The sequence below is a fragment of the Pectinophora gossypiella genome, chromosome 20 (assembly GCF_024362695.1).
Source record: "Pectinophora gossypiella chromosome 20, ilPecGoss1.1, whole genome shotgun sequence".
NCBI classification, from domain to species: domain Eukaryota; kingdom Metazoa; phylum Arthropoda; class Insecta; order Lepidoptera; family Gelechiidae; genus Pectinophora; species Pectinophora gossypiella.
The window spans coordinates 2,562,757-2,576,790 of NC_065423.1; the positions used below are offsets into that span (position 1 = coordinate 2,562,757).

General features: G+C 36.2%; 1 protein-coding gene across 1 annotated transcript; it reads left to right on the forward strand.

The window, feature by feature from the left end:
- The first annotated feature begins 12,865 nt into the window (after window positions 1–12,865).
- Window positions 12,866–13,782, forward strand: LOC126376380 (uncharacterized). Its single transcript, XM_050023705.1, has 2 exons — window positions 12,866–12,910; window positions 13,264–13,782. Exons 1-2 carry the CDS (start codon window positions 12,866–12,868, stop codon window positions 13,780–13,782), a joined length of 564 nt encoding a protein of 187 aa, XP_049879662.1.
- The last annotated feature ends 252 nt before the right edge of the window (window positions 13,783–14,034 follow it).

The window sequence follows — 14,034 nt, forward strand, 5'->3', positions numbered from 1 at the left end:
AAAGATGGATGACGTCCAAATAATAAAAGGATCTGGTGGTTTTCGAAGGCAGAATATTAAATACAGAAAATTAACCTCTGATAATGCACATCCCACTGTTTTTGTTAGCGATGCGATATCTTCTTCATTGCCATCATTTTTTTTTTGTATTTGTATTTTGAAATTTTTTTGGCAAAAAAATCGTAAGTTCCTGTTTTTAAAATCCGATCCAGCGTGTGGCGGCCCAGGTAGCTACGTCTCGCACAAATCTTCTCAAATAATGACTAAGCTAGTCTAACCTAGTCTAAGCGCACGGCAACACTACACCATGAAAAATCGAGTTTTATATTAAAATCTGCTAAGTTCAAATATAAAATTAGGTACCTATTAGTCTAATAATAAATAAATCCAATCAAAAACATAAATGTGAAATGAGAGCCAAGTTCAATATTATGATAAATGCTTTGGTTGTTGACTTCAACGACAAAAGAAGTGAGATCTAAATGGGTGCCAAGTTCAATGGTCAGTCCTGAAATTTATTTATAAGTAACAGTATAACATATCATATCTTCTTATAACATAAGATAATATATTGTAGCCTAAGGTCTGTCTTATTGTAGGTAAGTACATATCCTCGTAACGCGTGGGTCCTTTTAAAAGGACAAATTCAAAATTAAAGTCGACTTTATAGATTATAAAACATTTGAATACCTATTAAACTCGTTTAAGATTCACGTTAAGTTAAAAAAAAATATGCCAGTAAAATGGATGAGAGTTGTGTTGTATCGTGGGCAAAAAGCTGACAACCTATCACCGCTAAACACATGTTCCAACTTGCTTACCTACCCTTAAAGTACTTGTCGAATGTGGCATCAAGTGGTTTTATGATCACTTAGTGCTCTGCCTACCCCGATAGGGCATATAGGCGTGTTTGTATGTTATGTTAAGTTAATCTACATACCTACCACAAAAAGACCGGCTGTCAGTTTTGATTACTTACTGATTCTTATATCTATAGTTAGATACAGGCACTAATTAGGTATTTATGTTAAGCGTTCATGATAGAATCTAATTATTAAAAAGTTGCCAGTTTTTTTATTTTTTCCTTTATATTCATCTAATTACCTATCTGCATACCAAATTTTAACTCTAGGTCATCTGGAACTGGGTTAGAGTTTTGATCTATATAGGTCAGTCAGTCAGTCAGTCAATGATAAAAATGAGGATTTTAGGATAAGCTTATGAAATTTAGAACACTTATATGTATCTCACAAGTCTCAATATATGAGCCAAATTTGATACGTTTATGTGAAATAGTTTTTGATTTATGAGGGGGTCAAAAGTGCCTCCAAATGGTTTGTGTAATATTACACACGGTGCGGCTCGCCAGTTCTATTTCTTGAACTTGGCTTGACACGCTACCGCGTGTCTAGATACTTTTCTTTCTTCTTTCATTCTTTCTTTTAATAATTTTAAAATGTACCTATTTTTAACTAAGCTTTATTCACAATCATAAACAAAACATATCTATTTTAAGTTTTGTGTATGGTTAAATGCATTTAAAGTGGGCATTAGAATCGATTCCTTTATTTTTTTAGCTTGATAAAGACGTCGGGAATTAGGCCGCCTTTTTTAACAATAATGTTTTTGGTGGGATTAGAAACTACCGCGCACACACACGACGTTAATCAAATTGCAAGGGTTCTTCGTATATACAATATGCAACGGATACTCGTTAATTTTTACAATAATCACATTGTTTCCGTTGGCAATTAGAAGCGCGGTGATCGTACCTAATTTGCGTCAGCGAACCATGTAGGTACCTATGAGAAAGTATGCGCGGAGACTCATTAGCAAATTGAGTTTATGTTTGTTAGTTCCAATTGTGATAAATATTAAATAATTAAGTAAATCACATTCCTATCCAAGTAAGAACTCAGCATAACAATATTTTTTTATCTTCCACGAGTCGAAAAACTTACCTCTCAAACAAACATACTTTCCATAGGTTTTAAGCTTGTTCGATTTTAATTGTTACTTGTTACATAGATGATTCTGGCACAGAATAAACAAACATGATTTTACGACATTACTTTACTAAATCAAAATAGAGGATCACTTTAGATATAAGAGTTTTAAGTAGGAATTCACTAAATACTTTTTGTCTTAAGTTGGTATACTCCTAGACAATTGAAGTAAAATTTATCTTAACTAGTACTTGATGAAGTGCAACTTGACTTTACTTTTCTAAACTGATTCTTACGAAATCAATTGTTTCTAAAGTCTTACTTCATTTAGAAAAATATTACTTAACGCCATTTTGCATTTACAGGAAGAAAACATGTAATATTTTTTTGACAATATTATCGTCAAAAACTGAAGTAAACTAATATATATTTCTGTTGTAGTAACAATTACTGCGTTTAGCTGTCACATATTAATAGAAAATGAATTTCTTTATACTATATGTCACCATTTTTTTTATTTGCTGAATAATCAATCCAAATTTTATTATTATTTTTCTGGTATATTAAAGGCCCTTCTGTTTTTTAACACTTTCTATCGATTTTACACGAGAAACAATCATGCGTTTATAATTTCCTGTATGTGAAACGGCAGAATAACCTTTTGTTAAAACAACTTAACAAATATTTTAGACGCCATTTTCTTACAGACTTCATTTCTTGTGTTAATGTAAATGTTCGCCATTATATTCTAAAATAAAGACGCGTGAAGTAAAAATCGTTTTAGTATGACCTGAAGTTTAACTTCGTTAAGTTACAATTGACTCAGTGCAATTCAATCCTATAGTCTTAACTAAGTATTGTAGATATCTTCAAGTATACATTCTTGGTATTAAGTGATACTACAAGAATTCTAAGTTTAGAATACGCAAGAACATTGTCTAAAGTAGGGTTTAAGTCTGACTTAGCGTTGTCTTAAGTCTGTCTTGTATAAGAGTTAAAGTATGTGCCCACTTTTACTAAACTGTATCTTCAAGATATCTTGAGGGATATCTTTGAGACCTATAAGACTTATCCAAGACAAGGGTTTGATTTAGTCTACTTGCCTTCAAGATATCTACAATTCTCTTTTAAGACAATCTGTTGCTACTTGGGTTGGAAGCCATGGTTTACTAGCAAACATATTCCCCAGCCCGTAGTGGAGTAGCGTGATGGAGTAAGCTCCGTAACCCCTCGGGTTGATCGAGGGCAATCCTTTGCATTAATGTTTATGTTATGTTATTCGTCTTTACTCATTTATTATTTTAAATACCTACCTTTTTCAGAGTCAATCCACGGCTAGCCCCAGCTTGGGTCTTCTCGGGAAGAAGAGACCATCCAGTCCTCTGGTCATCAAGAGATTGGCCAGCAGAACTCCATTGTTACTCAACGTGAACACCAAATCTGCCGCCATGCTGCCCAAAGTACCAAAACTGCCGAAACCACCTCCTGTAGTGCCGGCTTTGCGCAAACTACGAGCAATATCGCCGTTAGTGAAACCTTATATAGTGCCTCCATTGATTCCTAAGTTGTCACCTATATTTTCTAAGTTTTTCCCGCCTCTATTTGCTCCTGGAATAGTCCTTCCTCTGCTCAGGCCGTCTCTTCCACCAACAATTCTTCCAGCTAACATGCTACCTCTCAATCCTCCTCCCGTTGTCACACCTCCACCGTTTCACCCATTCTTGTATCCACATTCTAAAATATTACCAATACCTTTGAAAAAACCTTCAGGTTCTGGATTGAAGACTATGTCTGCACCTAAAGTTCCCGCACCATTCTTTAATGGTCAGGACATCGTGAAGAAATTGAGACAGTTTAGGAGGAAAAATTGGTTGACAGCCGAAGAATTCTTAACGTTAAAAAATACATTACCTAAGTTTTTTTGAACTTAGAGTTCAATGATCTTCCTTTTTAGGTTAGGTAAGCGGACCCTGTGAAAAACGGGATAATGATAGGGAGATGGTGATGATGATGATCTGCCTTCTGTGATAATGACACGCCTGTTTATTTATTGTAAAATAAAATAAATTACCATAATTATTTATTACAAAAAGGTGTTTTTATTTCTTAATCTATTTATTAACTGTGTTTTCATATACATATTAACATTTATCATTTACATTTATTTATTTTTGTGCATCAACAGCAGTAAATACACAAACACAAAAAATAAAATACACATAGCGAAAGTTCCGGTATGCCTGCCAATTATAGACGCGCACAACACTGACTAAAATAATAATAAAATTTATTCTAATTTAAACTGCAAGTTATGAATAAGAACTTAAAAGTGATGACGATATAATAATTTATTATTTCCTAAGTGATATTACAAAATATAAAATGTGATGTGGTGTATTAGGGTCATAGTAGGTAAGTGTAATTCTGTATCTATGCCTACCCCGGTAAGAACATATACGATGCTACATGTAGTCGCCTTATAGTGAAAACCACAGGTACTTAAGATCCTTTTAACAAAACCTCGCAATGGACACTAGTTTCAAACTAACTAAAAGGTTGTACTTAATCACAATTTTAACCTGGAATGTAATTCTCCTTCGGAGTACCGACCTCACCAACCCTGGTGTCAGGGTTACTATAGAGCCGCCAAAATCCCCTGACATGGCTCATGTAACAACTACTTAATTACATCAGTAAGTAGTAACCGGGACCAACGGCTTAACGTGCCTTCCGAAGCACGGATCATCTTCCTTTCCGACAATCAGGTGATCAGTCTGTATTGTCAAAGTAATTTAATGTAATTAATTAAATGAAATTTAAGTTCTATTGAAGGAAAATACAAAAGATAAGGATCAACAAAAAAGTAAAATCATAATTTAAGCATCAAGATTTTTCAAAAAGGGGCATACGACTTTTCTTTTTTCTTTTTCACTATAAGGTGGCGACATATCGACGTGTAGATGTTGATCCTAACTTTGGATCAACCCTAAGTAAGTTTATACTGCTTAGCATTGTCCGCTAGAACGTTGAACCCTTTGACGAAGACATCCTTCACTTTGTTGAAGTACTTGATGAGAGGGTAGTAGAACGGGCGCTCGTCCGCGCGGCTGGTGAAGCAGTCGTCGAGGAGACCCCGGCGCACGCGCAGCAGAGACTTGTCCACGAACACGCTGCCCTGGAACACACATTACACAACATAAGCTCACGACTATATCCCAATTGGGGTAGTCAGAGGTACATCCATCTAAGTACCCTACTAAGTAGTGTTGTGTGTAGTGTACGGAGTTGTGTAATAACCCTGACCAGGGTTGATGGGGGTTGGTAATTCACTTCACAATCCACTTTTTTTTGACGTGACTTATTGATTTGCCGCAGATGGCATCAACTACTTGGCCGGACAAATGGGGAGCGCTGAAGGCTCTCACCCCACAATCTACACGATAGTAGTGTTAACCACGCCTCACCGAGCTTTCTGTTAGATCAACGTGATAGGTGGTCTCCGTCTATAATGGTCGAGCCAACTGCGTGTTAAGATTTTTTCAATTTAAATTAAACAACACTACATAACATAATTAAAAAAAAATAATAATAAAAAAACAAATAAATAATTATTAATTATTATTATTTGTCTTTTTGTCTTAGTTTTTTTTTATTTTTTTTTATTTCTGTAATGTAAGTTTGTAAATGTGGCGTCCAATATGGAAATAAATATTTTCTTTCTTTATTTCTTTCTTTCTTAAATAAAAAAAAATAAAAAAAAAGAATAAAAAATAAATAATAAATAAATAATCAGAAATCATAATCATTTATTCAACGTAACTATCATGGATAAACTTGTTGAAGGTCAACGTAACATTTTTTAATTTACGTCATTTCGCAAGTTGTTATGGCTGAGGAGAAGAAATGACAAGAAACTAATATCACGCCTGTATCCCCAAAGGGGTAGAAAAATAATAATACACACTTCCTCTCTTTCCTTGAACGTTGCAGTGTTATGTTAGGAACATGGCATAGGAACTAAAAACAAAATATGGACCCTGATGGGCACAGCAACGTTGAAGGGAAGAGAGGAAGTGTGTATTAAAACTTAACCTTTTTTTCTACAGTGTAAAGCTCCTTTTCATTAGCATTACTTTTGTTTTTTTTTATAAATAAGTAAATAAGTTTTAACGGCCTCTGTGGTCCAGTGGTTGAGCGTTGGGCTCACGATCCGGAGGCCCCGGGTTCGAATTCCGGTGGGGACATATCACAAAAATCACTTTTTCATCCTTAGTTTGTTTAGGACATTACAGGCTGATCACCTGATTGTCCGAAAGTAAGATGATCTTTGCTTCGGAAGGCACGTTAAGCCGTTGGTCCCGGTTACTAATTACTGATGTGAGTGAGTAGTCGTTACATGAGCCATGTCACGCCTTTGGCGGCTTAATAATAGCCCTGACACCACACCTGGCCCACACGATAAAAGAAGAAGAATAAGTTTTAGTTTGTACGATGTCGTGACTCTACTAGCTGTCGCATCGTAGGGCTAACAACACACACACACACACATAACACACACACACACATAACACACATACACACACACGTCTTATCTCATAAGTATTTCTCTTTAACTTTTATTTAAACGTTGATTATTATTGTTAAAAGAAATAAATAGATATATTATGTTTTTTTTGACATGACTTATTGTAGATTTGCCGCAGATGGCATTAACTACTTGGCCGGACAAATGGGGAGCGCTGAAGGCTCTCACCCGGTACAACGTTTAAGACAACAGGCCTGAGGGTGCCCAGTTGGGCGCGAACCTCGGCTCAGGGCGTCGTCTGAGAGGAAGAATATTTGAAAGAATTAATCGACCCTAGTGGGTCGATAGCGATAAGCGCTGAATGAGGGAAATCGTCCACCACGCCGGCGGGGTCGGTATCGGGGGATATATTATGACTACCAAAGTTGTAATAGCAATAAGGAAGAGCGGGGCTTCCTGACACAGGTCTTTACATGAGGCGTACTAGGAAGTCCCAATAACGGAGTTATATATGATGTACTATTTAAAGCAAATAAACTATTTTGATTTTTTACTATGTTACTTGCCTCGAGTATTCATGCTTCACACCAAAGCATCAACACACCACGCTAGTGAAATCGTGTTTCTTCACCTTTGACTTGATTAGGTACTAGTCGGAAGGCACGCGAACAACTAAATAAATGTTTAATTGATATTTCAATACGATTGTATTTATTTATTTATAGATACGGTGTTCGGTAAACATTCAACATTATCATACTTACCTAATCCAAACCAATGTTAAAGACCTAAGTCCCAAACTGTTTTCAACAGGCTAGTTTTTGTAGTTAAATCAGTTACTTTTTACTAAACGTAAAAACACAAAATTACAATGGATTTTGTACGAAAAAGCAACCTGTGACGTCATAAAAGTAAATGACTTATCTACTTATATTATGAATACATTTTCCTCTATTAAAATTCGTAAATAAGTTAAATAGAAAAAATATTTTTTGACCTAGTAAACTATCGAATTGTTTTATAACAAAATACAGCGCTCTTTAGTTTGCCACCCTCTACTTCTTCCACTTGGGGACTTAGCCAAACCAAGTTGCAAACGATTATGACGCACTTTATCAACACAGTTCATTAATTTTAATTTGTTTCATTATTTTTTTGATTTAAGCATTTATATTGTTTTAGTATTTTTGGGGCACAGCTGAAAATCAGCGTTGTGGCACTCCCTCAATGTCGGAGTGTCACAACATCCCTTCCCGACGTTCCTTTTTAGAAATAAGGTTTAATCAAGTTCACTCCTACTGTGTACCTATACCTACTTATATCTAAAATAAATTATTTCTATTCTATTCTATATCTATATAAGCAAATTTTTAGGATAGATTGGGATAGGTGGGTTAAGAACATAATATTACATAATACAAGTCAATGCGACTCTCCCGCGACACGAGTACAGGGGCTATATTTTTGAATCGCTCGCCTTCAACTCACGTGCGAAAATATTATATACCTGTCTCATCTTGCAAACAAAAAGTTTCAAAAATAAGGCTTCGTTTCCATTGACGCGGAGCTGTGCTGAAAAGAGCGGAGATGTGCAGGAATCGACCAATCACCGTGAGAGAGAGAGAGTGACAGAGCGTCTTCGTTTTTCGCTCTCTCGAATGCTATGATTGGTCAAATCCGCACATCTCCGCTTTTCTCCGCCCATCTCCGCGTCAGTGGAAACCTGGCCTAAAGCCCCTAATGCGATGTCGTGTGAAAATCGCCTTACTTTTTCATTTGTAATAGTTTACATTCATTGATGAAGTAAAGTTTTTAAGTCTTTGTCATTTGAACGAATACAAATGAATCAAGTACGACTGCGAGGTCAAGTTAAAAACCGTTTCTAAATAGAGTATACTTAATATACTTAGTATACTTTGAAGCGATAGTAATGAATATTCGAATGTCCGAAAAAGACATTACGAAATTCAGTGTAGTTAGTTTATGACGGGACGATTTTGATGTATGCCTTTACGGTAGGGAACCCTAGATAGAGTCAATTATATACTAGTTAAAAAGATTCGGGGTTGGTTTTCGTTTTGGTGATTATCATTTATCATCTTCTTAGCGTTATCCTGTTTATCACAGGGTCAGCTTACCTAACCTGAAGATTTTACAGGTCAGGTTTTTTTTACAGAAGCGACTGCCAGTCTGACTTCCAACTCGAAGGAAAAATAGCCAAAAATACATGTACTTAAATCCATTTCGGAAGTGTTTGGCCTAACCTGTATAGGATTGGAAGGTCTTACAAACCGTCACTTTTGTGGAAAATCGGACCTGTCAAATCTTTACGTCAGGTAAGCGGACCTGGCCAAAAAGGGATAACGCTTTGAAACAAAAAAGTTTTGAAACAAACCTCTACAACAATTGCAGCTACAATCAGCAACAACACGAGACTTCTTGAGTTCATTTTCGAAATAGAACTTGGCTAATAAACACAGCACCACACTCCCCGCATAGAAACTGTGAACTAACCACTGCATACTACTAAAACACTCGTAAATTTGTAGGATTATAAAATATCTCTTTAAAATTAATAATCATCTGATTATATGTTCTATAAGCACGTAAGATAGATAAGCTAGTACTGAGTTTGATGTGATTTTACTCCGGAATGGCGAGAAATGTCACGTAGTGGAAGACAGTGTCATCCAAGTTCGTAGTAATGTATTTATTATGTTAATAAAACGGAATTAATTTAAGTATTTAAAATGAAAAAAAAGGAGTAAAGGAAAATAAAAAAATAAGACGATATTCTGGGGGGGCTTTATACATACACATACATACATAAACTCTTTGCCTATTTCCCACCGGGGTAAGCAGAGACTACAGAATTCCATTTGCTTCGATCTTGACACACTTCTCTTGCTTCCTCCACATTCATCAATGGCTTCATACACGCACGCCTGTTCAGAATAGATCGTATTAAAACTTTTCTAAGGACATCTCCAATTTGGTCATCGTAAGTCCTTCTCGGTCTTCCTCTGCCAGCCCTACCATCAACTTTCGCTTTATATACCGCTTTTGCAATTCTATTATCCTTCATCCGCTCTACGTGTCCAAACCAACCTCTAATATTCTTTATAGGAAGTTTAATAAAGGGTATCCAGGTGAAACCACCCAGTACGAGTCACCATTTTGATATGAGTCACTTTCTATGAAAATAAAGATCAAATCATGATTCATCATTTTTTGACATTAACATTCTTATTTAATGAAAGTATCAATAAACCAGCCTACATAAAGAAGAAGAGAAGAAAATGACAAGCGTGTTCTAATCACAAAATATAATGTTTCTTCCTTTTTAAATTAATACTTGCATACTTGAGTCCTTTGTGGTAAAAGTGAATAGGCTACTTGACAACCTAGTCAAATGAGATACTTCTTACGTAACGTCAAAACGAAAGTTTTCTTCGGAGTTTGTATGGAAATACTGTCCTGTGACGTCATCATCAAAAGCGGTCAAACGTCGTACTCATTGTTACTTAATTCATAAGTAAAATTCGAAAATAAGTCGAAAAGTAAAATGAGATTGTATTTTTATCATCTTAGACTGGCTTCTATTTCTAGATTAGCATTTTGACCCGGTCAAATACCCAATTATATTGAAATCTGTGAAGAGCTTGGCTCAACGCTACCCACGCTTGCAAACAACCTAACGAACGCGGTATTCAGGGCGTCTGAAACTGCTGACTGCACAAGTCTTCACAATGGGACGTGATCGTGTTCGGCAGTTAGCAGCTAACTGCTAAAATGACAGTACTGCAACATGAATCAATACGTGTTCTTTATACTGGTTCGTATAGTTTCTAGTTCTCGGAATCGTAAAAGGGTGAAGGACGTCAGAACTAGAATTAAGTAGTTTGTAATTCAGAACTAGTTGCGATCTTGTGAGAACTTGGCCTGTTTTGCGGTGAACATAAATGTGTTTTACAGTGGTTAGAAAGTGCTTTGTTGCGTAATTTCGTTGGCGTACAGTTTGTATATTTTTTAAGTGTTGACTACAAATATATTTTTTTATCTCATTATTACACGATCCAAAACACGGTTGAGCTGCGTGTGACGTCATATCACGTATCGTAAAATAAAACCTATCTGTCAGTTTTCAAGTTATGCTGTTTGACAGTTTCTTTGTTTATTAAAATGTGACGTCAGTGGGCAAAATGTCACGTGACCAACTGTTCGTGCGTTTGAAATTAGTAAAAAAAAAATTTTTTTTCTACTATACAAAGCTTTTTTGAGAAAATAAAATATTTTAAGAGGTATAAAAAAAGAGTTAGTAATTATTAAAACACTTATACGAAAACTGTGAAGTAGCTAATTAATCAATAAGTATACAATCTATAAATTCCATCTCCGAAATTTTATTATTTAGTATTTTTATTTTATTAAAATATTTGCGGCACCAAATATTTGTTAGTGTTTCAGGATCGAAGCAAATGGAATTCTATAGTCTCTGCTTACCCCGGTGGGAAATAGGCGTGAGTTTATGTATGTATGTATGTATTTGCGGCACCGGAATTAAATAACAAGGCGCAATCAATTTACCTTTCTGATAGTTGATTTATATTAGTGTTAAGCAATTGTTGGTATCAAATAGTGAAGTGAATAACACGTTTTTAAGTGTTATCAACACTGCATAATGAACTTTATGATACCTATACCTACTAATGTTAATACGTTTACTTGAGTTTCGTGTTGATCAGTGTGATAAAAAGAGCCGTAGTAGCTCAGTTGATAAAACGCTTGACTCTCACTGTGAGGTCACAGGTTCGATTCCAGCACGGGCCTAAGGCAATAATATTCGAATTAATGTTTGGATCATAAATTATTATCATGTTCTCCGTGCGCACGGAAAACATCGTGAGGCAAATCTTTTCCCGAGAAATAAGGTTCGGAGGTATGTGACCAACCTTAGGCTAGTTTTCCCTTCGGGGATTGGAAATCAGATAGGTAGTCGCTTCTGTGAAAGACGGACGGGACCTATCACATCATCAGGTTCTCTCTCTCTATTTAAGAGCTGCGCTCTTGTCGGTAGAGTAACCGCCATTCCTCTCTTCTTCCCGCCAAAACCTTCACCTCCCGATACGACACGACCTGCACCTTCTCTTTTATTTGTTTCATAAATGTTATCCTATCATCAGGTTATGTTATGTTATCATCAGGTTAGGTGAGCGGATCTCATGAAAAACGGGATACAGATAAAGAGATGGTGAATGTGTATGTTTAACGTTTCAAAGAAGCAAACCTCAGGGAGGCCTTAGCACACCCCTGACACTTCATACAAACAACCTCGTTTTATACAGACGTTGACCCCGATTCCTGCAGACACCTCCTAATTTTACTTTAAGTTATACCTGTCATTTTCTTACCCACCGAAAAGGAAAGGGACGGATGATTGACAGCTCTTAATTTTAGAAAGAATGAGTAAATGAACTAATAGTCCGGGCGAATCAAAAAGGTATCTCGCTGGTATACAAACCGTTTGACGTGTGCTGTCAACATAATTCTGTTGGGTTATTGGCCAATGTAAATTTTTTAGACGGTTGTTTTAGATTTGTGCTTAAAATTGACGTGTGTTGCATAAGTTTTATGCTTCCATTACCCGTCCCTTTCCTTTTCTTTTCTTTACACTAAATATCCGTATTCAGATCCGTATCCGCGGATATACATTTTTAACGATCCGGCACATCACTAGTAGTAATATATCACGAGTATTTATTTTTTCGGCCGAAAAGCGGCGTTTCGTGCAATCATTTTAGTAGGTACTAAAAATACACGTGATACAGGATGGGGGGGGGGGGGGTTAGTCTTGAACCTCACCATGTATCACCCCGGGGTGGGTTAAAATGCCAAAAAAAAACATTCCATGATTAATGGACGGCCCTTTTCACGAATTATCCTACATTCTTTTTGTTTTAGGGGCTACACATAGTAAACGCCGGTCAGCCTCTAAGGTTAACAATTGACTGTGGATCACAAGAAACGGTAAGATTTACATAAGTACTTGTTCTTCTTCTGTTAAGTAAACGAAGTAAATTAAATTCAACTTTATTGGGGTTATGTATACGTTTTAACAATAAAATACCAGACAGTGTTTCGAATTTGTCAGAAAATAAATTTTAAGCTCATATGAAGCTTACCTTCATCTCATAAATGAAAAATGCCTGGTATTAAATGTGTTCCTCTAGTTAGTAAATAACTTGTAATGTATACCCACATTGATTTAAAAGATGTGTTGCTGTTGCAGTTTTTTTGTAATACCTCCTCCTCGGCCATAACACGGAAATGACGTAGATTCAACAATGTTAAATTGACCTTCAACAAGTTTATCTATGATAATTACGTTGAATAAATGATTCTGACTCCTGATGGTTATGAGGTGGATTATCAGATGGACGTAAAATACGATCCTGGCGACCCGATTTCTTGAGCCATAGAGGCGGTCATTCAGCTCGCGTCAACAAATACTTCAGGACCATAAATGATTTCGGCAAAGGAAAACGAAAACATCGTGAGGAAACCCACATTTTCGAGAAATTCATTTTCGGAAGTATGTGACCTAACCTGTATTGGGCTGGTTTTCCCTTCGCGGGTTGAAAGGTCAGACAGGCAGTCGCTTCTTTAAAATACCGAACCTGTCATATCTTCAGGTTAGGTAAGCGAACCCTGTGAAAAAAGCAGGATAATGCTAGGGAGATGATAATGAGTAAAAGAAATAATAAATATAACATTTTTTCTGGTAATTTTCAGGATGTTCCACCAGGCGTGTTCAGGTCGAGACCACGAGACAATTCTCGAACAGAGGAGCAGACCCTCTGCTCTGTGATACAAAACATTCTACCAAAATCTGCCAACGATGGAAAGTTCGTTCTCATAGGACCAGACGACCAAGCGTCCGCCACCGACAACCACATTCCCATATCTATACCCCCACCAAAAGGATTCTACCCAAAACTAGACCCCAGGCTTAAAATCCCGAAACTAAAAGTACCCAAAATAAAAGTGCCGAAATTCAAAGTGCCAACTCTGAAATCTGTCGGCTCAGCGTCGGCACCACGTTTAGGTGCTCCGATGAACTTTCCGTCTCTTTATAAAGCAAGAGTTAGAGACGAAGAAGAGAGTAGTGCAGAGCGAATGGAGAAATTCAAGAAAGGAGTTCAAAAAATGCTGCACGTTGTAAAAGTTCTCGGCCAAATTGACCAGTATTTATCCGAAAGGACTAGAATAATTGTTGATATACTTTCAAAAACTATTACAGAAAGAGATTAAAGTGATTTAAGAAATAAATGTAAGTGCCTACTAATAAAAGAGTTGTTTTATTTTACCAATGTATACGTCAGACAATGACAGTGTTAGTAATATGGTACCTGCCGGTTGTAACAAAATGAAAAGTCGTTCATTTTCAATTTACTCGTAGACTCATCAGCAGTGAACTATTTGTAAGTAAAGATTATATTTTAATTATGACCGAAAAATTTAATATTTTATCATCATTTCGGAACCTCAGAAAATATTTAGGTT